This window comes from Zootermopsis nevadensis, unplaced genomic scaffold, assembly GCF_977971745.1.
Source record: "Zootermopsis nevadensis isolate Lab colony 2312 unplaced genomic scaffold, Znev_1.0 Znev_ptg000009l, whole genome shotgun sequence".
Classification (NCBI taxonomy): Eukaryota; Metazoa; Arthropoda; class Insecta; order Blattodea; family Termopsidae; genus Zootermopsis; species Zootermopsis nevadensis.
Genome location: NW_028259141.1, coordinates 8,642,088 through 8,668,587, shown reverse-complemented (window position 1 = coordinate 8,668,587; position 26,500 = coordinate 8,642,088). Strand labels below are relative to the sequence as shown.

General features: G+C 34.8%; 1 protein-coding gene across 16 annotated transcripts in view; it reads right to left on the bottom strand.

Moving 5' to 3' along the window:
* Positions 1-21,384, bottom strand: part of br (broad-complex core protein) — a 54,928-nt gene extending 33,544 nt beyond the window's left edge. For 6 of the 16 annotated variants that reach the window (XM_022083838.1, XM_022083839.2, XM_022083834.1 and 3 more), the window contains exons 1-5: positions 19,634-19,979; positions 19,246-19,447; positions 18,948-19,133; positions 17,888-18,641; positions 16,856-16,915 (exon numbers count right to left, since the gene is read on the bottom strand). In XM_022083838.1, coding sequence (XP_021939530.1) covers positions 16,856-16,915; positions 17,888-18,641; positions 18,948-19,133; positions 19,246-19,437 — 1,192 coding nt within the window. In that variant the 5' untranslated portion in view covers positions 19,438-19,447; positions 19,634-19,979. Of the gene's footprint in view, positions 1-1,630; positions 2,083-3,816; positions 4,805-4,942; positions 10,920-10,959; positions 11,919-16,855; positions 16,916-17,887; positions 18,642-18,947; positions 19,134-19,245; positions 19,448-19,633; positions 19,983-20,049; positions 20,257-20,276; positions 20,406-21,249 lie in introns of those variants that run through there. The other 10 variants (XR_002546519.2, XM_022083829.2, XM_022083828.2 and 7 more) reach the window with 10 other exon arrangements.
* Positions 21,385-26,500: the final 5,116 nt, after the last annotated feature.

The following is a 26,500-nucleotide window of genomic DNA, read 5'->3' as shown; positions in this document are numbered from 1 at the left end:
TCACTATGCAGAATACTCATACCAAAATTAAAGTAGCTGAATAATAAATATGGTGCTGTGAAACTTTCCAAATCACTAACCCTCAAAACCTCCTAATATATGTGGAAAACCGTTGAGGCAAAAATATTCATACAGTGTTTAAATGACAGCATGCTGTAAACTTATACCCTCCAATGGCAAAAATAATCATGAATTATAAGAACAGAGAAATTTCATAAGCCCAATTTACATTAGTATTCAACTAGTAACTCAGTCACAACCATCCCAGTGTTTCAGACTGGAAACACTAAAACTCATTTCAGATATCATGCTCTCTCAATAATGGAAGTTTGAATGATTAATAATGCAAATACTTGTACATTTTTACAACCCAATTATAGACTTCTAAAATAATATTACTACACTTGAATAAATCACGTGCTTGCAGGAAACTATATGAAGTGAGTATCGAACAGTAATTTTTTCACAGACCAAGACAGGATTTTAATGCTGCAAACTATTAGTCAAGGGTTCTCAATGTGTGGCCCACACAAACTTTGTCACTAACAACATTAAATATTTAATTTTCAGTAAATATTTAATAAAAATAAAAAAAATTGAGATTTCAAGTTTCCACACCAACTAGTATGAATATTGCGGCCTTCCAGGCTGTTGTACCATGTAGTGTGTCTGTATTTCGCAAGTTAGTATTAAAATAAGTGGAACCCTTTTTTGGGATGCTAATACTTGCTCAGTTGGTCAAGAAATTCCTTTCCCTTTACAGAACAGAAGGTTTGTTATCACATTTGCACGAGACCAATACAATTCCTATTCTGAGCCAAATGAATGCACTCCATGCCCTAATATACCATCTCTTTAAGGTATTTTAATTATCCCCCCACCTATACCTAGATCCTCTATGTGGTTTCTCCTCCCTTCAGGTTTTGTGACTAAAATCCTATATGCATCTCTCATACCATCTATCTCTATGAGAACTGTTATAAAAATCACATTTATAGACGTAAGAACTGTTTTAATCTTATGACCAAATAAACCATCATTCTACCTGTTTTAGTCACCTCATATAACAAACACGTTTATAATATATTCAGATGCAGAGGAATATTCACATTTATCAAATCCATTACTGTGATTTGAAACATCAGTACAAATGAATACAACAATGAACGTGCCCCAATGGTGCTGTACCATGGCACTTCTCTCCATTTCTTTCAATTACGGTTGAAAGCTCAGTCATACACTGTGACCATACAATGTCACTCAATTACAAACACACATGTGCACAAGTGTATGCATGTGCACGCACACACTACAATTTAAAGAATTTCAGAAGTATGTCCAAATGTTTATTAATTTAACAAGAAGTGAAATAGATGCAGCTAGGTATGTTGAGTATATAATGTGAAGTTATTTAAGAGTTAAACACATGAAGAAAGAGGATTTCACATGGAATGACAAGTGCATCTACCTGTATATGTACACATGACAACAGCAATGATAAGTGCAAAGGCTGTGTAAATTAATGAACACATTTAAGGATTAAGGAACACGTCATGAAAATGAAGAAATGTAAAATTCTATGAGCAAGAGTTAATCAAGATTTGCATTTTTAGCTTATTTGAACACCTACCGACATTATTATAAACAAGGTGGTTCCTTCCATTTCTGTCTCATGCACAACTATCTTGCAAGCCCCAGGAAAAGGTTAATTTGTTTCCCCTCCTTCCATATTTCCTCTCCCTTCCCAAGCTGATGACATAGCACTGGCCAAGCTAGAAGCAGTGTCCCTCTTCCTATGGTAGCGACTCATATGCACCATCAAACTATTCCTGGTTCGGTACTCGCGGTTGCAAAGTGTGCACTTGGAAGCATACAGTGGTTCCTGATGCATATGCAACACATGTCTGGCAAGAGTATCTCTGTTCAGCAAACACTTGTCACAATGTGGACACTGCAGACTGCCCTTGCTGGGTCGCCCGGAACCCTCGCCTCCCCACCCACCGTGACCCACACGCCTGGACGATGACATCGTCATCAGGGCAGACCGACCGGGGGGAAATGAACGGGACCGCACACCACCACCTAGCAACAGAGAACCAACAACGGGAGGTTAATTAGTTCCCGGCCTGCCACAGTGGCGTAGTGCAGTGCTTTTAAAATAGCAATGAGCAAATTGTATAGCTTATATAGATCCTAAAGAAATTTAAAAATGAAACTCAATTTCTCCACAAAAGGTAGTTATCATTCCTAAATAACAAACTATTGTCATTTAGTTCAAGAATTGTGAAGTGTTTCAGAGAAACCTATAGACCACAGCAAACACGGCAATTTTTACAAAGTATTTCTGAACACACTTATATTGACAAACTAGTAAACCGGTATCATTCTCCTAGAATTCTTAGGTGTCCAAATATTCTGCTCAAAGCGGATCTGGAAATTTCAGGCCTTTTGTTCCCATTTGTATTATATATATCTACAACAATGCTAATGATAATGGCAGGAAGTCTCAATACGAGATACTAATTATATAAATTAGCATCAATCTAATACCATTAAGTACAATCCTTCTTAAGATGCTAATAGTCACTCAGCTAATCAAAAAATTCCCCACCTTTTATTAAATCTTAAGGTTAATTACCATGTTTACAAGATCCCACTATTGGTTTCTGTCTTAAACTGAATGAATTTAGTCCGCAGCTTCACATTTATGATAGCCTTAATATCTGGTGAAGAGGAGAAATGACGCTCTTTCTGAGATGAGGTTTTCACAGTGGTGAGGTTGGCAATGATCTTCTGGTTTTTGGTACCAGACATATTGGTAGATGCCAAGCTTTGGAGAAGTACACTGTCTCCATCTTCAGCCCTGAAGATGAAGACAGTATGTTTCTCTGAAACAAATGCATCTACCAATGAGTCTACATGGTACCATAACCCAGAAGAACAATGTCATTATGAAACTCCTTATTTATGAAATTTTATCCAAATATTAATTCACCAGCAAGTGAATGCATGTATTCTAACTAAATTATGAAATGGGATGTCTTCTTGTCAGCAGTACAGGAGATCACTTCGCAACTGCAGAATCATGATAGGGCAAGATGAATTGGTCACGAACCTTCAGCACACAACAGATGGTAATACAACTGCAATGTCAATCCTATGTCTGTGTCAGAAAATGCCTAGCTACACTGTTTCTGCTAGATGGCAGACTTCCAATTTGAATCCCTAACATATCATAATTTTTTTTCAAATAAGTTGAGAGTAACTGGTCATTATTTTCTGCTACAAATGAATGATAATATTTCTGTGCATAATTTATGTCATATAGACATCTATAACCTGAAAGTTACTGAACATAACCTGAAACTATCAAACCAATACCATGTTTATAATATAATAACATAAAAGAGATTTAATGCAAAATATGAAGATATGTTTGTGATCTACATTAATATCAAATTTAATGTCTAACTACAATGCTAACTCATTTAACACTATCAAATAAAACAGACATTCAGCCAGGGTAGCCCACACTACAGTTCACTTCGCAGCCGTTGTCGTCTAGAAAATGTACTGTATCAGGATGCGGATACATGAAGCATAGTTAGTAATGACCATGGAATTACACAAAACTTATCTTTTTCATATATTATGCCCATGTAGACATGTAATGTGTGTTAGAAAAGCAATAAATATAACTGATGGATTTCATATCTCCAACATCGTAAGATACAGGCCTATTTAAGTAAACTCTATATATATATATATATATATATATATACACACACACACACACATACATACATACACACACACACACACACACACCTCCTCAAGCATGTTCAAGAACAAAATAATACAATTAACTGTGTATATGCGATGCCAGTAATCACATCAACAGTACTAGGAAATAAACAGAAATACTACTTCTAGCTCCACTGGGAGATGTCTTTCTTCAGCTTCACAGTCTACAAAACATACATGTTGCCAAGTGGAAAAATGTCAACCTTCCTGTCAAGACTGTTACAAGCTGATTCATTAATATGGTGGACATTATTACTTCTTGGCATAATATTACTTTATACTGCAGCGTTTAATCGGTTACAGATAGACTGTCTTTGGACATATCCTTCATTACTGAGTTAGTGCCCATAAGTTGTTCTGTAACAGTAATGATGTTATTGCTTAAATATGCACATGTTACATCATCGTTCAACATAACAAACTTTACTCTTTCATCTGAATAATTTCATTCCAGGTTGTATTCATATTTTTGAGTAAGGGTAACTTCCTCTAGAATTAGTATGGTATTAACGGTGTTCTTATAAAATTAATAAAACACATGTATCACAACAAGCATAACATAACAGTTTGTACTAATTAATCACAGACTTATTTCTGTTCTTCAGCAATGCATGGAATTGAGATTTATGTGAAATGAGGCTACTTCTTGAACTGTACACTCGTTGGCAAATGCTACAAATAAATTGTCTCCCTGCACTGGTTCCATGAATGTCATCAATATGCCTTTGTAATGACCAGACACGAGAAAATGATTTTCTACAGATATTGCAGTATGGCTGTTGTAAAGTGCCCCCTCCACCAATTACCAGTGTGTTACTTGAATTACGAAAACTGCAAAAAGTGCCTCTTTGCTCCCAAACATGACCTTCTACACCTTGTTGTACATTGTAAACTGCTTGTTTTGACGTGTCTAGTCCTTCTGGTAGGGTAAAGGATCCCCTTCCATCCTTGTTTACATCTACATCCTGAACAGTGGAAGGGATATCAGCTGCATGCATGGCTGCAACCAAGAGAAAAGAAAAATTCTGTTGCTGTCTGATGTACAAGACCCCATTAATTGGATGGTCAAAAAGGGGGTTTACAGATGTTTGTCAGAAGTCATTCAAAAGCAGCAGTATAAAATATTAATTATGAAGGCAAAGATATGCCTGAGTCTTTACAGTGATAATCACTAGTCACAATCCTACCATTAAGAAATAACTTATTTTTCTTCTTAAATGCCAAATTTTATTACTTCTATATGGCCATACAGAACTACTTGTTCATTTCACATGTATCACACAATTTGGGATACAGAACAGTATAAGCAATCAAGAAATGTAGACAAAGCCTAACCTTAAGCTTTCAGTTTCTATGGAACATAAGAGCAAGCTACATGCCTGTCCTAATTCGATTACAAAGGACAATACTCATAAAACATGGTATGAACTCCATGCAACAGAAGACTTCACACCTTTGTACTTTTTAACTTTCTCTCATGAGCAAAATGACTATGATACAAACATGTTAGGTGCAAGGACAACCAACACCATTCACTGTAGGGTCTTGAAATGCTGTATCACAAGAAATCACTGAAAAGTATGCAACTATTTGTACAATTATTCTGTTGGACTTTATCAAAGTATATTTAATTAAAACCAAAAATATTTTTGTAGTTGCGTTTACTTCCATTTTCTGAAGAATGAAACCTGGGTCCAAGGTTGTGATCAGTAAAACAAACTTCTAAAATGTTGTGGTTCTAATTACAAACAATTAGACAATGTATAAATCTCAAAGAAATAATAATACGCATGGTGTTACAGCAGAAACCTTTTACTTTCTCTAATGCTAGTATTTATTTAATTTTTATGAAAATGGAGAACACTGAAAGAGTCCAATAAAAAGAGACTGATGGCAGGATGGATGGCTAGAGATTCAATTTGCAACAGGCTCTTTTCCAGAGCATAAAGCAGCCACACACCTGTGTCAAGGCATGGAACATGCAGAGTTACACCTCTAACCCCAACACATCTTCATGGCATGATGTTTAAGCACAAGAACTAATTTCACCTCTTTTTATGAAATTTTGGTAGTGAAACATCAGGTAATGAAACCCCACAAACAGAAGTCAAATGACAAATATATACTAAAGAAAGCATGATCATTTACCTCTATTTTCAAACACACATGGTAAACAATTTTTTAAACAAGGACTGAAATTTATGGCTGGAGCATAAGCTCCATTTCCACATAAGATTAAATTCTTTCATATGCAATCAACCCACATTATATAAATTGTAAATAATACACTAAACAAGGTGAAGCATGATATAAGGAAAAGAACCAATTTTCTTATTTCATTGTTGGACTAAACACCATAGCATCATTGCAGAACAGTAGCTGAATATGACATGAAATCACAGCCCATTTTTCCCATGCATTTTACAACTTACCTTATTTTACAGATGAGCTTCAAAGTGCAACCTACTTCTAAGCAAGCCTTGCATAGTGACAACAGAAGATGCATAAAAAGCTTTTCTGCAGTCAGATAATGGTTGTTTTGACTGTGTAGCCATGTTAACCATACAAGTTAACCATGTCTGATCAAAACCATAAATTACAAAACAATAAATTCACCAAGAACCACTTTTTGACACCACCTATTCCATCACATTCTTGTTTTACAGTATGGAAGCATAATACTTTGTATAATTGTAGTTCTTCGTGGTTATACCTTTAACAGATTTTGGCTGATTGACCTGATCTGTCTTACATCCTGCATGAATAGTGAAGTGCCCTGAAAGCTTCAGGTAAATTTCTTCAAAGCAGGTGTCAAAGTCATTGAATTTCTCTTCCGTACTGAAAACGTTATTCATGCATTCCTTGTCTAGCATTGAGTCTATTCCACAAAACTCTTCCTTTTCCTGGCACCGAAGAACTGCAATATTTTCGCCGACACTTTCTCCATTGGAAAATTTTAAAATTAAAAAAAAAATACATTAAAAACTTTTAATTAAATACTACACACTACATTGCATTCAACAGAAATGAATAACTCATGTATGTACATATAATGTTCTAAATATCTGTAAGTTACTACAGCCTAGCAGTTACTGAAGTAAGAAGTAACAGGTGAGGAGCAATGACTCAGCAAGGAACAGCAGAATTATACAATCCAAATTTGGGTTTGGGGGAGAGAATACTGAAACCAGAAAATAGCAATGGAAACTACACTATTCAAACAAATATATTTATTACATCATTAAAAGTAGATCATAAATAAAAAAAATAATTTATACTTCAGGTATAAATTTTCCAAAATCAGAACAAGAAAAAATAAAGTAATATAATTTGCATGAAAAAGAGTCTCTCTAATCAGTTTATACAGTTCTTATGCAGTATTGATTTCTGTAACACCAATCCACAGTAACTTACATTACAATACAGGCATAACAGTTCAGAAAGTATGCACAACCTAACAATACACAACCTAAACAATTACGATAAATTACCTAACACATGAATCAGATCTTTCATACAATGCAGAGAATTTATTTATTCTGCATTCCTCTGAGTCTTCATGAATATATGTGAATCCACATATCTCATTACCACAGTCATAACACTACCAGCCAGACTCTCTGACTGGGCCAATATCACCACAGAACAAAAGCTCAACACTTAATCTGCCAACACTAACACTAAACCATTATCTCCACTGAAGTTCTTTCAGCTCCATTATCATCAATAGGGGTACAATATCAAAATAAAACATGACAACCTGACAAATAATACTGCAATTCGTCAATATTCCTGAGAATATAAGCCTGCTATTTTGAGTATTGTCAACATTTGATGTTGCAGTTGCAATGTAAAAAAAAAAAATTCATTCATCTGTAAATGAATTATATGGATGGGACTGTGTGGAAGACTACCTGCTAGAATATTTACAGCAACATGTCCATGGTTCCTAAAGACCAACTATGGTATCAGATATCTATCACCTGTTGCTCTTACATGATACACACAATATGAAATATATTTCATACAACTCAAGTACACCTATATGATTTTGTACTTTCTGCAAATTAAATCGGTATGAAACATTCCTCACAAACATTACTATCATCTCATTTCACACACTTCAGTCTCATTCAGCACAGCATAGTGACTTGAGTAAAAAACAATAATATTCCTCACATTATCAGCATCTATGGCTGAATTGTTTTTCTTCCATAACTCCTGCGTCAAATGTTTGCAAGAATATTGCCTTAACATACTTGCTGTCAGGTGTTTAAAGAACGCCTCAATAGGTAAACACACTGGTTTTAATTACAAAGTGAGTGAAACTGTAGAATTGTGGTACCTCAACTGCTTGATAATACACATGTAACTTTGATGTTAACTACTGTGCATTTTACTTACATCTGTTTGGTTTTAGAATGTCATGTTAGGTCATTTGATGCAACTATTTCAGATTTAACCATCTGCGTTTTCCATTTATGAAATAGATAAAAGCTGGTCATTCCCAAACTGCTGCAGACATGGTAACTTGATGAAAAATGGGAAACTTAGTACTAAAAAGCGTGTGTGTAATTCTAATTAATTCTTTTGATAAATCAGATGATATGTTGGAGATCAAATGTTTCTTACAACTGTGAAAAATGTAAATAATACCTTAAAAGAGAATAAATGGCACAAGAAATCAAACTGCTAGTCAAAAGGTTATTCCAGTATTCCATTAACATAAAAACAAATTATGAAACATATCACTGTTACTGGCAGAAAATTCAATAACCACACACCGTACATATCAGAAGATATACAGAATATTGTAAATGTAACGTAAATGTATAAAAATCAAAGCCAATTCAACTTTTTCTGAGGAAAGTCAACTAAGTTGAAACCAGTGTATCTACAGAGTACTGATATATTTACACAGTAATAATTATTAAATTTTCATTACTGTTACCTCATACTTGCAAGCAGTGTTTAAAAATATAGACTTCTTGTAATAAACTGATTTCTTCTGAGGTAAATTTCACAATGACACAAAATCCAGTTAGGGTGATTTTATATTTCCAGCACATCTGCTTCCATTTCAAAGACAATGCTGCCTGAAGCTGCACATATTTTGTTATCAATAGTTTGTTGATATATGAATGTTGATGTACACAATACCTGCCAAATCATGCGATTCAAATGCCACAAAATTTAAGAAAAGAAGCATGCCCTCTAGTTTGTAAATGTTCAGTCATCCCCTTTGTTTTCTTTACAGTTATGTTTTCAGATGTAATGCTAATATTAAACCTATTTATAAATACTCAGTGCTACTTATTTTAAAAGGTCTAATTTTTTAGTTTATAGTAATTATGCCAGTGAAACTAAAGTTTAACATGACATAATCATGGAAGAGGGTATGGAAGCAAACTGCATTTGCACTTCAGATTCCCCACTCTCACCAAATGATGCCTCAATTGAAAGCAATAATTAAAAAAATACCTCATACAAATAACTGGTGATGTTATATAAAATACAGAGCTCATTAAGCCCTGTAATTTTTATTTCAAATATTTTAAGATGTAAAGTGTGTTAAACCAAGTACAAGGAAACATAATTTATGCCTCGGTACACTGTCATTTGTGCTGATTATTACATTTACAAGATTGGTAAATGCAATAAATGAAAACAGAGACAAATGATTGAACAAAATGCTACATTCAAAGAAGTATTTTTCTAACAAGAATATGTTTTAAACCAGAGAATTTACATTTTAAAAACAGGTTTAAATTGGTAATAGGGCATATATAGGTTCAGCCCCTATCATAGAAATATTGGTGAAGTGCATACAAAATCTTCAATCAAAAAAATGAAGCTTCTCCTTCAGCTACATGTAAAAGAAATTATACCAGGGCAAATAAAGGAGTAACATGAGTTACAATGACAAATTTTCTTGATGTTTATGTTTTCCAGACTGCAACAAACGAGTGGATTGATAAAAGTGGATGCTCGCCACATTTGCTATAATTTCTTTAATTTTATATTTCTGTAAAAAGACTGCTATTGCCAGCCTTAATGAAGGCATTGGCAAAACAGAAGCAACAATTAAAAGTTTTGATACCATTATTTTTGTCGAGACAATTTTTTAAAGTTAGTTTCTTCTGAATATTTCAGTATGGATAAAGTATGTCAGCAAATAGATATTTATCTGTGACTAGTTTAGAGGTTGTTTAATAACAAGGGAATGTATTGCTGACATGCAACAATATAAGTTTCTCTCTCTTGTTACAAGCAACTAACTCCATGAAGTGAAGTCCATCTTGAGAAACTAAATAACTTGTCTATTCGTGTGTCAAAAAATTATCTACCTTCTATGGAAACCAAAGATTCATTACTATGTTTACAAGAGCCTGCCAGTAGTCCCTATCCACATCATCACACCCTATTTTTCTTTTCAATATTATCCTCCCACTTACGCCTCAGTCTCCCTAGTGGTTTCTTCCCTTCAGGTTCAGGGGGTTTTCTGCAATTTTCATCACTCTCGTGTGTGCTACATACTCCATTCAGCTCATCTTAATACAAAGATATTGAAAACTGACATCATGTCAAGCGCAATGAATCATTTCTTGAGTTTCAATTTATTTCTTAAGGTACCAGAACATGAACTGTAAAATTATGAGTATCCAATACGAATTCACATCTACAATCTAAAAATTCCTGAAGACAAGCACTACACTGGGTATAAAATCTACTTTCACGCCCCCAGGCAATGATCAGCTGACACATTCAATATAATAAATTTCAAGAGATTCATTCACTTTCTCCTCTAACATGTTTTTCTCCTTTGATTGAAACATTATCATTGTCACTAGATGAAACTGCTTCCTTGGACAAGGAAGCCCTGCTACCAGAGGTGCCACCATGATACTGTGACTTGTGACTCACAAGGCTGTTGCGCGAGCGGTATGAACGGCCACAAACATCACATTCGAAGCTCTGCGGCACGTAGAAGTGAGTGTCGGCCATGTGACGCTGAAGGGACCAGGCACGCGTGAAGCTCTTGCGACACAGAGGGCAGTACGGAGGACCACTTACTCCACCACTGCCACTGCCAACCCAGCCCCTTCCTAGTAGCTCTGCAACGAGACGAGCAAAGGAAGGGGCTGAGTATGGCGGGGAAACCAACCCCCCCATTTACACAAAGACTGCAAATGATCTTAACAAAATGCTCAATAGTAAAATAATCACAAAGTGTAGCACGTATTGCAAAACTGGAGAATAATTAGATTTCTATTTCACCCTGCTTAAGTAGCCCCTTCCTTACCTTTAACAGCAAAATGCCCATTGTTTTCAACAATTTCAATGCAAATGATAATTACATCAATATTTTCTATTCTTTACAACTGTACTTCTAAAATGTAATGAACATAATTATAAACATTACCAAAATATGCAAAAGTAGCAAGACAGGTACTGTACGAAGGAACAGCCCTCCTGACTATGAATGCTATTGTGTCCACACCATTTTAGAAGTGCTGAGATCAGACAATTTATTCTTTAGCTTGAAATACTTCAAATAGGCTGACATTAAAACACTTCTCTATTAAGATCAATGGTCTCCATGTCATACAATTGCAGAAAATAAGGTAAAGTCTTTCTCAGCACACATCAAGAAACCAGATTTTAATAATCACAGCAATAGCTGCTTCCAATAAAAGTTAAGAAGACAAATACAACATCAACAGACATAATTTCTTGCACATATCATTACACTGTAAGCAACTACAATTATATTTCTGCAAAAGAACTGGAGTATATGGAGTGTATGAAATAAATTTATCACAGTATATTCAAAAGCACCTATCGTTTCTAAGGATAACTATTTTTACGTGAATTTATATGTACTGAGCCATGTCATGTATACATTTGTACACAATTCCTTGTTTTCTACAGTTGCAAACAACAGTTCACACGTAACACAATTCAATTAATATGATTTCTTCTATAATAAAGCCAATGACAACATTTCATGCTATTACTCCTTGGTATTATTTCATCACTGACACACATTTAACATTATATTCATAACCTACCCTCATTTAATGTCACCAACTGGCATACAATATCTCGAACTTCTGGAAACAAGTAATGAAAACCATAGGACGGAATGTATTTTACAAAGTGTTGCTGCAACATTGTGCAGAGTCAAATATTACAAAGAGGACCTAAAACATATTACAAACTGCAATGATCTCAAGGACCAAGGACAATATACAGCAACAAAAGAGTAGGCCACAACACCAAAGAGCTGAATGAAAAATGACAAGCCAGCACAAGGAACAAACTAATGTAGAATCCATCAGAGTTGGCAGTGGTCAATGACTTCATGGTAAAGTGGCTGTTGAGCCTAAACACTGGATTTGCACAAACAATGATGATGGACTATGTCCAAAAAAATAATAATCACATATTGTGGAAAAGCCAGACAGCAGTGATAAAATAGCACATTAAAAGTCAAAAACAACCATATTACTGATCTATGCACTCTACTGGCATGCAAATAAGAATTTTCAATGTAGAAGTTATATGGAAATAAATATACAAGAGAAGATAAATATGGGTACTAACGTAAATTTGCACCTTTAGTGGCAAAGTTTATCAATAATACACAAATGAGATCACCATGATAACCAAGGTGTCAAGGAAATTGGTAATTTCTTCAACCATTCTGTCTCTTCAATGGCCCTATCTGGTTTCTTGTTGAGGCTAGTTCATATAACAAGTAAATATAGAAAGAGTAGACAGGCTGAAATGCAACATTGCAAGAAATGTAAATGCAAACGCATAAATAAACATTACATAACTTCATAAATGAAGATAATTCAACAACCATCCCATATTGCTTAGTACAGTCTAACCCCATAAGAGAGCAACTCTTTGTCAACCACCAATACTGGTATTAAAGCGGGTATGGCGGTAAACCGCCAGATGGTGTGTGAAATACTATAGTTATGATCCTGAGGGCAGAATAAAAGGCAAAATTGTAGAGGAAGAATCCATATTTAGTAAGTTTTCTAATAGTAATCTTACACAGTATTAATCCTTACTTACACCATTCAAATAACTAATGCAATCTCATGGCCAAGTTTTGCAACCTTCAACTATCTCACAAGTTCACATTTTATTCTCTGATCTCTTATCTCTCTGAAAACATCTCCAACGCAACACTCGGTTTATCCCATACGAAGGAAAACTGTTGGCTATATTTTGCTGACTTGCAGCAGAATATTAGTCTTTGTAAGCACACACATACTTTTCACCAACACTTAAACCCGCCCTTTTTCTCATGTTACACAAACACAACATACTTTGATTATACTTAACTTCCTTACTTTATGATAGTTCTAGCAACTATATTTAAACCAAAGTGCATTTCGCTTACTATGTTAGTTACACAAAGAAAATGTGCAGATGACGTTCTCATTATGGAAGAGTCCATTACTCTTCTCAAACAGCAAAAACAAAGTGGATCTGAAACTGTTTTATCATAATTCTTGTAAATATGTCATTATATGCAGCTTATTCTCAGTAACGTTCCCTTTTCAAATCAACACCCCTCCTTTTAGCAGGTTCATTTACCATTAACTACTTGTATTAAGAATGTCAACAATTCCACCACTGACTCAAAACAACAAGAGACTAGTGGAGGTGGCACTTTATAAGGTGATTCACTTTTAAATTATGTAAGGAATTTCTATTCGTAGGTTCTCATGGGTGCAACACAGAGAAGTGATATATGTACATATAAGGGTTTGACTGTAATTTCCTCCACAAAGGTAGAACTTTATTTCAAACTGCAAATACGCAGTACCCAACATCAAAGAACAATTAATTGGCATTGCTGAATATTTAATTAAAGAAATTAACAGGCCAAACCCATTTACTGCACCAAAACCAAGATGAAAACAGAATGTTTTACTAAGGAGAAATCCAAAACTGAGTGAAAGAATAACAAAATCTGACTGCATTACAGGCAAACACAAACAAACAGCAGCTTCATAGGTGGTTTTCTTAAGTAAATGAATACCTCATTGCAAAAGAAGCTACACACAGAAGACCCAATAAGGGTGATTTTATCCTGAAAACAAAAGAGGGCAGAGTTGTACTACAAAGGGAATGTGTGTATATATCACAGCAAATCTAGCTGGAATGCTAGCACCATCCACGGTTGTGTTCAACTTCAAAAGAGTTCCAAGCGAGGATGCCAACAGTATCATATCTTCTTCGGGAATTGGATGGCCTGAAAGTGACTGGATGTATGGCACTACATTTCTTTACTACATGATGATCATGTCCTTCCCACAGTTGCTGAAGAAAGAAATTCAGTGTCCCAATCTTTGCTTGTTACAGTTCTGTTCCCAAGACTGTAGTAGAATTAACAGCACATCTCCCTAACTGAGCCCACAGATGTGGCCGTGGCATGGAGAGCAGTAAAATATGGCAGGATAAAAAAACACAACTGACCTTCAAGAGTATAAACCTAGTAACCACAAGTATGTTGCATATTCCCCCCCCCCCCCCAACCACAAAAATAATTGTTGAAAAGTGGAAAACTACCACTGTCACCTGATAATCACAAGAACTGTCACCCACAATATAATTTAGAGCATTAGAAATGCCCTCGCATATAATCTAGGAGTTCAATGTGCTATTATCACAGGAACTGTAAGGAACAGATCCCATCTTGAAAAGCTAACAGTTGCTCAGCTATACAAGAGATTTCCAACTTTCTATAAAGCAAAAGGTTCATTACCATGGTCACAAAAGCCCACATGAGCAAAATAATTCCACCTATACCCTCCCACCCTATTTCCCTAAGATCCATTTTAATGTGCTAATTCCCCATCTAGTCTTCTAACATAATCAGAAATGGAACTCAGAACACAGTAACTTGTATCTTGTAAAGCAAAATATACCATATATTTAAACACCAAATGCTGGCATCTGAATTTCGAATTCTACATGAAGACAGCAGCATCAACTATAATTCAGATGTCAATGAAAAATTCAACTTTTTCCGTAAATTCCAGAAATGAACAAAGTTAGAAACTAATGTACCTACCAATAAGTCATAAGTCAATGCATCCCATTCACAAATAGCACTTAAAAATTACTATAAAAGTTTTAAAAATATATATGACTACATAAATAATTACTTTTTAGAAAGTGGGTTCAGTGAAAACTGAATATACCAACATGGAAAATCAGGCTGCTCTAGGAACAAACTTTAAGTTTACATATGAATTATGGGTAGTAAATTCCTCTAATTTATACCAGACACAACCATCTAACAAAGAATGGTACACAGGTACACATTCTAGGTTAAGTCTGCAAGTTATATTTAAAATGTGTTATCCATACATAATTTAGAGACTCATTTTCTACTTTCAATTTACACTTTCAAAAGATTTATAATGTTTATGGTTTCATCCTAGGTATTTATATCTATTACTTTCAAAACTACAAAAGAAAAGAAAAGGAAGAATTAACATGTGATTATTGCTTTCTTCATAAACTCCTGTGTCTCTTCTCATTACATAACTCTCTTCAAAATGCCCACTTTCCAAAAGTTATCAAGTTAAATAGTACTTCACTTTAAAGTAAAGTAAAACGTATATGATTAAAAACATTTCAAGCAATCATAGAGGTATATATTGACCCATAAGTTCTTTTTCGATTGTTGCCTCTAGTTTGTCTATAAAATACGACTATCAAAAATTAAATTCCTGATATTTTCAATTAAGAACTTCTAAGAAAAATTTAACTGGTGTTGCTAAGGACCCTTTAGCAAATTATATCTAATAAGTACAATATGTATAAAACAGATCCACAAAAAGACTAAACTTCCATGCTAGCCATCAATGTAAAATAGTCACAAACTTCCAATACATTCCAAAGAAATTAAACATCACAACATTTATTACTACAGAATAAAAAAACAGCTGTACAGTCATTTCCAATTTTTATCCTTTATCTACACATTTTAATAATCTTCAAATTGTATACATGATAAATATTAGCAAATTTAAATTAAAATACCCCAAAATCACAAACTAAAAGTACCGCAAATACTCAGCACTAATAATTAATATGTTTTTGCAACTTTAAATTTGCCAAAATTTGGCTGCCATGTTGTAATAAACAAATTTTCCAAAATTTGGCTGCCATGTTGTAATAAGCAACACCTCAAATTAATTAACTGCAATTAAATGGTAGCTTATGCACAGCCTTTCGAAGAAGCAACTATCTGCATTTTGTATGTAACTATTTCACCTACTTCCTTTATGTGACTGGAATGAACTATGGATGATTTATTAAAACAATTTCAAATTATTTATTGCATATTTTCCTTTCTGTCACCTCTCACACAAACACAGAATATTTATATGGAAATAACTGTACATTTCAACAATAAAAGGCTATTTATGTCCAACAGGTATGTGCCACATATATCACCCTTCTCATTTTCAAATAACCAGTTTAGAAAATAAGTAAATATTTATTTTAAATATATTTAAAGTTATGACATACCTATTTACATTAACAGCCACATCTAACAGGTGAGAAAAACTGATGTTAAAGACTGAAAAACAACCCAGTTCTCAATAATATCTGGACATAAGTAAGATCATCTTAACTGCTTACATTTTAGTCATATTTCGTACGTTAACAAAAATGCTCGTTTGTGAGCTCCGGGTTACAACACAGCATAGACTTGTAGATGGTTACCAACATTTTGGAGGAACACAGTTTCATCTTCAGAGCGATGGAGACGATACATTCCTCGAAACTAGTAACCACCTATGAAGACTACAGTGTCTCACAACCCACAAGGCCACATTTGATATTTTTACCACCACGAGAACCTCAGATTGCTTAACTGCTCTGATCTTTTACAGAGTAATATCTCTTCTACATGAACAATTCAAATAATATATTTTTTTAAATAAAATACAAAACCAGGTTCTCTCACGCGTTAGTACGAGTAACAAGACGGAAGTTTCCTCCTTACCTTGTGATGATGTCCCTGCTGATCCATCTGCACTTCCTTGTAGACTCTGACTACCAACACCTACAAGCCAATCAAAAGTGATGCACAGGTATTAGACACATGAGAGTGTTTAAAAAATACAAAGAAAAATATATTTATTTTATATATTAAAAGTGTAAAATTGTAAAATGTTGACAAATACAAATGTTATTTCAATGCATATACAACAAAGTTTAAGCAATGTACATAAAGATGTAATTCATCTTCACAAGAGTAAATTCCAAGAAAGGGCATATTTTTTAAGACAGGTCCAAGCTCAGAAGCAATTTCTATCATAACATACCCCTACCAGAGTATTAAAAAAATTAATTCTCTACCAACTGCTAGGGAGAAATTGAAGACCTGCAATATCATCTTCGGGGGAAATACACCGTACATTATTCCTTAATACATCATACATAAGTAGGGCTTGTGATGTATATCACAAACGCATCAGCCAACTCAAAATCCACTTGCCCAAAACCTCGCAGTATGCTTCATACTTCATATTACATGGAGTCCCACATAACTCAGAACCTACCTACTAGCACATGGCAGCTATGCTCTGTATTGTGACCAACTCACTTCTATATTTAATACTGGGTCGTTAAGAAAGGTCGTGGATTGAAGATAATATTTATAAATACAATAACATTTTGAAATTCTGATTTTTTTCCTCAAATAACAATAATTTATTTCATTTTTAATATGTACGCACATGGATCAAAGTTGTCACTAATCTCAGGTGCACTACACATAGGGTATAAGTGAGCGTACTTCCGTGGCCCTGTATATTTGTGAATTTTACTGAATGAGTAAATAAGACAGGTAAAATTATTTAACATGCCTTATTCTGGTGCCTCTTTTAACCATTTACAAACATTTACTAACAAACTGATGTGGTCGAGAAACAACACCCACTTCTACATTCTTTCCCTAACCTATAAACATTTATTACAATGTTTCAAAAACAATTAAAAATTATATTGCATCGTAGTTATCCAGCCAACATACCTGATAATCCCGCCATGCTGAAGTTGAATGATCCTGTCGAGGTAGCAGAAGTAAATAGTTTACTCTCTGGTGTAGAGAGGTAAACAGAACCTGGGTGTCCCTGAATACTGTCATGATCATCATGATCACCAGCTGAAAGTGATGACTGCTGATGACTTCCTGCTGGGACATCACCACCAGCAGCCTCTACAGAGTCATTGCTGTTATCCATGTCTGCTGCTCCACACATCAGTTCTAGAGGTTCTGATTTCACGCCATCTAACATTCCAGAGGTAGGAGAAGGTGTAGAATCGCCATCACCTGAAGCTACATTGCCATCTGATTCTGTCTTCCTATTGTTACTTGCTGTTGTGGAGCCTTGAGTTTGTTTGGAAGAGAAGGGTGAAGAAGAAAAATCGGTAGCTGTCACCTGATTGGTTGAAGCTGAGGTAGTTTCACCATTGTTATGGTTGTTATTCTCAACATTAACAGATGTTCTTGCCCTTTTGCTTGGGGATGAATGTTGCGACTGTTCTGATGAATCTGACTGCTGCTCGGCAGAGTTATGTCGTTCCCGTCGACTTGAAGATGAAGCTATGGCTGCCGCTGCTGCTGCACGTCGCAATAGCTGGTTCACTGTTGCTCCACCTGAGGTAGCATTTGAGTGTTGGGAAGATGGAAGTGGTGATGGAGGTGACGTGAACAAAGCATCTTCAACCAGTTTTTCAGAAAAACTGTGTTGGTGCCCACGAGAGCTTGGCAGTTGTGCAGAAAACTAAAACAGTCAAAGGTATAATCCTTGTAGTTTATTTATAATGAAATGAAACAACAAAAAATTACTTCTTAATGTCTGAATGACTGTTAAATAAGCAATGCTAGTGATTTTATTTCCAAAATTAATGGCATGCAGACTTCAGGCTTAATCATTTAACTACAGTACTTGTGCCTCAGCAGTGACAACTATAAAAAAGGCTGCAAAATATACCAGCAACAAATTCATTCAGCTAAAATACAGAATCACAATAAGCACAAACTGTTTCATTTTAAAACATGTTCTATATATTCTCCATAGGTTTCTTACCTCATCTCTGTCTTCTGCTTGTTGTGTTAACCCGCTCACCCTCAATACTTCTGCAGTCTTCAAGAATGAGGTAAGGTTCCGCTGATGTACATTCACTTCACCATGATATATGAACTCGACTAATGCATGCAGGTCAGCAAAAGCCACATCTTGCAGCACAATCACCGGGTGCTTGCATGGTGTACTCTGTCATAAAAACGAATTTGTTAGAAATACTGCTTACAATTTCATAAACATCAGAGTTAACTATGTGATTTTCATGTGATAATGCACATAAACAACATTACAGTTCATTCACCTTAAGAAGTTCTCGAAAGTAAGGACTGCATGCTGAGAGTACCACACGATGAGCTTTGAGGCTTTTGCCATCACAAGCCAACGTTACATCAACAAAATCTTCATCATCACGTAAATTCTCGAATGCAGAGGTGATACTACTTTGATAATTGTTCCAACGAAGGCAAAAGTGCTGAGTGTCTGCCATACTCATTTTACTCTACCTGAAACCAAAAAAGTGAGGTTAAAATGGCACTTCTCATAACAAAACTTTCAAAGATTGCATTCATATGTCATCTTATAAAACAAAATGCAATAATGTTATACTATCAGAAATATCAGACATGTTGCGAACTGATATATTTCAAAATAACATAATTAATATGCATAGGAAATAGAACAAAACGTACATTCCATCACTATAATAAATCTTCACATAATACTGTTAACTTGTAAATTGGCCTTAGGGTTTAGCTACATTTTTTGGCCTTGAACGAGTAAAACAAAAATGGTGGAAAATGGCGTCCTTAAAAAATAGAGCAATGGATACATCAGCTTATAGTCGTTCACAATTTCATAAGATTACTTGATATATAGCACATCACCTCGAGCTAAACATAATAACTATTCACACAAGCCAATTACAAATCAATAGCACTGTCATCCGAAGCAAAATAAGTGATAATTGTCATTACTATTTTTGCCTATTTTTCTAGTAATTGACATTGACATTGTCTAATGTCATACAAACACTGCTACAAAAAATGACATCAGATTCACTGGTAGATACAAAATGAAAACCAAACAACGATATAAACAAATTCACCTTTAGAGACGACAACCGTTACTGTTACAAATTATTATATAAAAATATGTTATTACATTCTTTTTTCCACCGGCCTCATCGGCCAAGCGTAAACGCGTACACTACACAACCGCGTCCCAAAAATTGGGATCACGGGCGGTTCTGCGATAGCCGCGAAATACAAATAATTTTAACTACCGGCAAATTTATTTCGTATATAAGACGTGCGAGTGTTCGATTATTGTTACCTGTTCTTTCGTTTAAATCAAAACTTCTAATAAAAGCCTGTTTCATTACAAAGCATTCACAAAAAACATGCCGCAAAAAAACTCGCACATCAGATAATTCTTTATCGGTACGTGAGACATCTGTCGTAATAACTCTGCACTAAAAATAGCGCGTACGCTGCAAGACGTGTAATGAAAATGCGGAAGGATACAAAAACGAAACAATTGAGTTCCAATAAAAAATACATTCAAATTATAAAAAAATATTATAATTTAATGAACAGCCTCGGATGACATTTTACTTACGTTCCTAGTCGCCAAATGTGAAAGTATGAACAGACTGAATATCATGGGAAAATATAATCGAAATGAAAATACAATAATAAGAAAAATTGTATATTCATGCGCTAATGAGCTATGCACCCCCACCCCTGTTTAATCCATCCCCAAAAAATCATTACGTTCATCCGCGGTTAGCAAACTGCGCATGAACAAAGTTAATTCGTTTCACACAGTAGAAGAAATACACTTGTGTAAATCAACTATTTTTCCTCCATTGTCCTGTATCGACTGAATAATCAATAGCATAATAAAACCACTGCTTTCAGCGACATGCAATTCTTGAGAAACATCAAACGCAGCCAATCAACGGAATACCTATGCAAACTGCAAATCATACATATAGTCAATGATACGAGTTACCCTTCCTTTTTCTTTAGTATATAGCTTTTCCGTAATGATTTCAGGAACGTCTAACCACTTATTTTTATCATTAGAAAATCACGTCTTACACTTTGAAATTAGTACGTCACGCACACATACCTAAAGCTCCGTGAAATTGGAAACAAAATATCTGACTGTTGTGATAGGTACACAGATGTTATAGCCGAAATGATTCAAAATGCAACAATCGACACTCGCGTTAGAGTTTATATTTTTTTAAACAGGAGGATTAATTATTTTCACGAATAAGTTGTAATTTAAACTAAGTTACCTTCCGTGTGACGGAGTTTAGAAATACAATCAAAATGAATAGAAAAAGAGTAAAACACTGATCTTGCGAGCACCAGCTCAATCACAGGAACACACACTTCCTTTAAAATTGTGGTTACGAAAGCAAGTAAACCATGTCTCAGAAGCTACTAACAAAAATATCTGTTTTCATTTGATAGTTTTAAGCAGTTGCTCTTTTGTTCCAACTCTGGAGAGTTGAATCAGTTTCAAACTCGTGGAACAACTTTTTATTGAGTGTCGCAAATTCAGAGGAACCTTAACCAGCATATAATACCCTCACCCCTCCCGCCTACCCTCGCCATGGCTACCTAAAACTGGAAGTACAGCTTCGCGAATTTCGTACGACACACACTGAAAATTTTTGCCAAACCGTTCAATGTTAGTAAAGTCTGGCTGGACATCTTCTCTAATAAATCGACTAGGGAAGGCATGTTGTGAAAGATTAAATGATTTTTATTCTATCTGCAACAAATTCACAGTTTGATCCAGCTACCGATTCATTCACATCATTAGTATAAAAATAATATATAACTTTTTATCAAAAAATCATCATTAATTTATAATTAATAATCCATTCCCAAAAACTGCATCGGGCTTGGAGACAATTCTATATATTTATATCAACCAATTTCACGGAATTTTATATCTTAAATTTCTGCAAGAACTCAAAATCCATTATGGCAGGTCTTACTTCCACGGTTTGAAACATACGACCACCTCCATCGGATGAGACGAGTTGAGTTTAGCAGCTTGTCGCCATATACAGCAACTGACTACTTCCAGTTTCTCGTTCTTTAAAGTGGCGTTGTGTGTTCGGAAAATTGAAGTAAAAATGGCTTATATGCCCACTTAGAGATAAGCAAGTAAACTGCAGTAAATCAACTTTTAAACAAGCCAAAAAAAGGCCCGTTTTCTCCATTATTGTCTTTAGAATTTATGCCAAAGCCGTTATCAATACTTTGTTTGAGGGATGCTGCCTGTTGCTAGGTGGAGAACACAGGTAGTTTACTTGGGGTTTGGATGTGAATGAACTCAGTGCACCTTTCGTTATGTGATTGCTGATGAAAAAGAATTGCATTCTTTCATAGGACCCCTTCTCCACTTTTTAACGTCATTTTGCTGAGATAATGTTGACCGTAATTTCGATTAGAGAGTCCCTCAGTTCGTGTCCTGTTTTCACTGATTTACGAAAGACAGACCACGCATTACAATCGTTGGTTTACTGTTTAGTTCACATTCTAGGCGTGACTGTGATCTGATTCTGTGAAGTCTGTTGCCAAGCAGCGCAGATTGGTTGGACATCATATCTTGTGCATATTTTTTTAAAATATAAAATTTGAGTCCTCGTCTTTAGGCGAAACATACAAGAGAGGAAGGATATATTTGCTCTGTAAGGCCCCTTGCATAAACATCATTCGTTTTATTTACAGTTTACACAAAGATGCTGTAAGTAACTAAGACTATATCCTGGCGTCTAATAGTCCAACGATAAATAATTAGAAAGGCTGTGGAAAGAAGCGGTCGTGACTATAATTTAAGACGTTTTTCTGGAATCTATCTGAAGAGACTGAGTAAAACCACAGAAGCATCCCTCGGAATGACTGATTTCCAGATTGGGTACCTGGGACCTCCCGAATATGAAAAAGGAGATAAACCATTCTACCGAGACGTTCGAAGTTAAAGATATTCATGAAAAGCAGTTTATGAAACGTCGTGATTTTTAAAAATTTAAGTTCTAAAACATATACATTGTATAATTTCGAAAAAAAATCACAATTGCTACAGTTCCGCTGAATGATATAATTATCATTCAGTTAATTAGATAATTTGAACTGGTTGCGCTGAATTGTGATATAGAAATTAGGTCTATATTTTTACAAAGAATATGTTTCAGCATTAACCAACTGGCATTTTTAATGGAGATGCTCTGTTTTCTTTGAGGTAGGAACCGAATTGTTATGCTTCAAAGGATTATATGAAGCATTCTTCATTCCGTATCCATTTTAAGCTCTGAAACAGCATTCAACTGGTGTTATCGGGATGCACTGGAAAGTTTCGTGACCTCACAAGCGCCGAGTTTCTTGAGGTTGTAAGATTAGTGCCATTGACTTAATATCTGTGAATTAAATCGCCAAAGAACTTGAGACATATCATCAAGGGCAATAGGACGAAAATAAATAAATATATATATATATATATATATATATATATATATATATATATATACAATGCATTTATATACGCCCTTTATGGATGTGTAAAGATATGTTAACGGACTGATTATCGTTCCAAGAACGAGATACGTACGTGAACAGTAGGAAAAACGTCCTCATAGCGTAAGTTAACTACCACCACTAAATTTGTTTTATAATAATTTAAAGAAATTACAAGCACATGTTTAAAATAATATAATGATATAAATCTTATAAAAGTTCACGTTGGTAACTTAATGAGGCAAGAAAGATTTGCAATCGGAACTATCATCTCATCATAAGGAAATCGGATTGTCCTTTAAACACAGAGATTTCAGGTTCTCACAGAGGGGAGTGTGAAGATGGCTGACTTCTGTATCGTTGCGCCGTGTAGCCTGGTTTAGAAGTTTACCGACATTTCAGGGGCCCATCGCCAAGATTATGAAGGCAGCAAGCCCCTATTAAATGGTCGGTACTACACAGAGTAAAAACCTGGAGGACAATCATTGTCGCTTCTCTACCAACATAATACCCATAGTTTAAAAATATAAACTTTCCTAATTGTCCTATCCATTTTCAGAGTTCTGCCTTTCCAATTCCCGACATCGCAGGGCTTGTAACAATACCAGAGGTCAACTTTCATTGCATTGAACAGGTTCATAACAATGGTTGATTCGTTACGTTGCAGCGGCTTGTCGAATATATCAGCTTCTGCACGTTAATTAATTTGAATTGTTAAACTAATTTGCTACAGCTACGAAACAATACGCAAGAAAACATAATAAAGTTATATTTTATTGTAATCATCGAACTGTCAACAGCATCTTCATCATCATCGAAACTGTGTCTGTGAACACGGACATATAATCTGCAAATATCAGCAACCTGCTTGCAGACTTGTAAACACTTAAACGGAAATCGTTCCTAATAAATTTCCTCTAAGAAAAATATGTACCTGCACATATTTTATTTAATTTAATAATCAATGCTCGAAAGTGATACAGTTACCTTCGAATGAATGCATTTTGAACGACTGCGTAAAGCAATAACATAAATGTTGGAATCTGAATTACGTACATTTAAGTAATGAAAAGTCGTAACATGTCATATCTGTGCAACTCCAAAACTTCCTAACTCTCTTGTCATATTATTCAAATTTGAAAGAGTTCTTATCTCGTTGAGTGACACCGCCGTGATAAATCTCCATGCTAAAACACGACGACAATTTAACGCATACATTTAACAGCTTTTCTTTCTTCGGGACAATAGAAGATTAAAATCCGATATGGAACTAATACAATTTCGATTTAATTTTATTACTGTTTTTGGTTTAATTTTAAGACAAACATTTCCACCTTATTTTTCCCAAATTGGATCCCTGCCAAGTTGATATTACGTTCAAAAATTCATTTCGTGGCACGGTAAATGAAAACTCTACTTAGCATTTTGATAACCCCTTGAAATGTTTACGTAACAAGAACGGAGTCTGCTATAAACCAAACTGAATCTTATATTAGTATAAAAACACGTGACCTCGAATATACTAATCACAAAAAACCTTCGATGAAGTAAAACTTCTAAATGTTTTTATTATTTTTTGCTATTTTTGCAGACAGCTTTTAGTTCCATTAAAAATAAGAAATCCTGTCTGGTATCTACTGCTCATTTCCTCATAAAATTTAACCTTCAAAGTATAAGCTTATGATAGTAAAAATAATTTCGGGGCTAATAAATCTTAAAATCTGCAGAATAGATTACTCTTCTTTATTTGTAAATTTAATGTTATAAGATACACTTTTAATGTAACGTCTCACAAAATATTTGGAATAAATTTTATTCTGGAACATTAATAGGTACTTCCATTCATTTCAGACATAATAAGAAAAAAAAATTATGTTAATATTATAGTTTCTTATGAAACTAGTTGCTGCTACAAGATTTTATAACTTATTCATAAAATTACAAAATATAAATCAACAGCAGCTTCTGGCTAAATACTTATGTTTGATTTCAAAATTGATCCCTGAAATAATTGAAAATATCTTCAAGAGGATCAGGCTCAATGAAGAAACAAGAGATGAGACTCAAGTTTTCAGAAGCTGTCATGATCAGGTGATATTTCAAGGTCGTTACAGGAAAGACGCTGAGATTTACACTTTACTACTAAATGACCCATTTGTTATGCACGTGTGTTTCCAAAGCACAGTATCTTTACATTTTTAATACCTCATTGACCTTGTAGTTTATTTATTACTGTTGAGTATTTTAAAGCGGGATTGTTAACATTGATTTCCTCTCTATATCAATAAATTTCACAAATTTATGTAACAATCAAACCTACAATTCAAACCGCAGGAATTATATATCCAAACCATAAACAATGAATACCAGCTGTCTTTGTAAACAACCAGTAATTAATTGGTGCATATAAGCAAAGAGCTGAAATGAATCATAAAGAGCTATGAAAAATTACTGAAGGCAGAAAAACCACCAATCTGGTAGAAATTTCTGTACCACACAGCAAACAGCCTATAACAAACGTGATGTGAGAAATAAGCGGAATGTATTTATCTGACATAATTAATATACAAACATGGTACATGTAAAGCTGCAAACATTTATTGTTTCCAGGATGCCACAACCCGTGTTCCTGTGCCGAGTTCTTAGAATCGTTTCCGGGATGTCACCGATTCAAAGCTCGACCCCAAAGTCTTAGAGTTTTCATTGTTTTCTTCAGTGCCACCAAATTCAGGGATAATACCTCAAATAAGAGTCGTTTTATCTTCATAAATTAAAGCGATATGGCGATATTGCTCTTAAATTGTTTAAGAACATTTTACTCATGTATGTGTAAAGGCGGGGCAACCTATTTTACGGGCGCTGACAGTTTTAATTAATCGTTAATAATTGCCAGATTACCTCTGTATCGAAGGCCACGAAACGGGAACAGGACTTCGACGTTGTTACCAAATCGTGAAACGTATTTTATTAAATGACGCTCGTATTCATATTGTGTGTTGCAAACTGTGGAATTAGCTT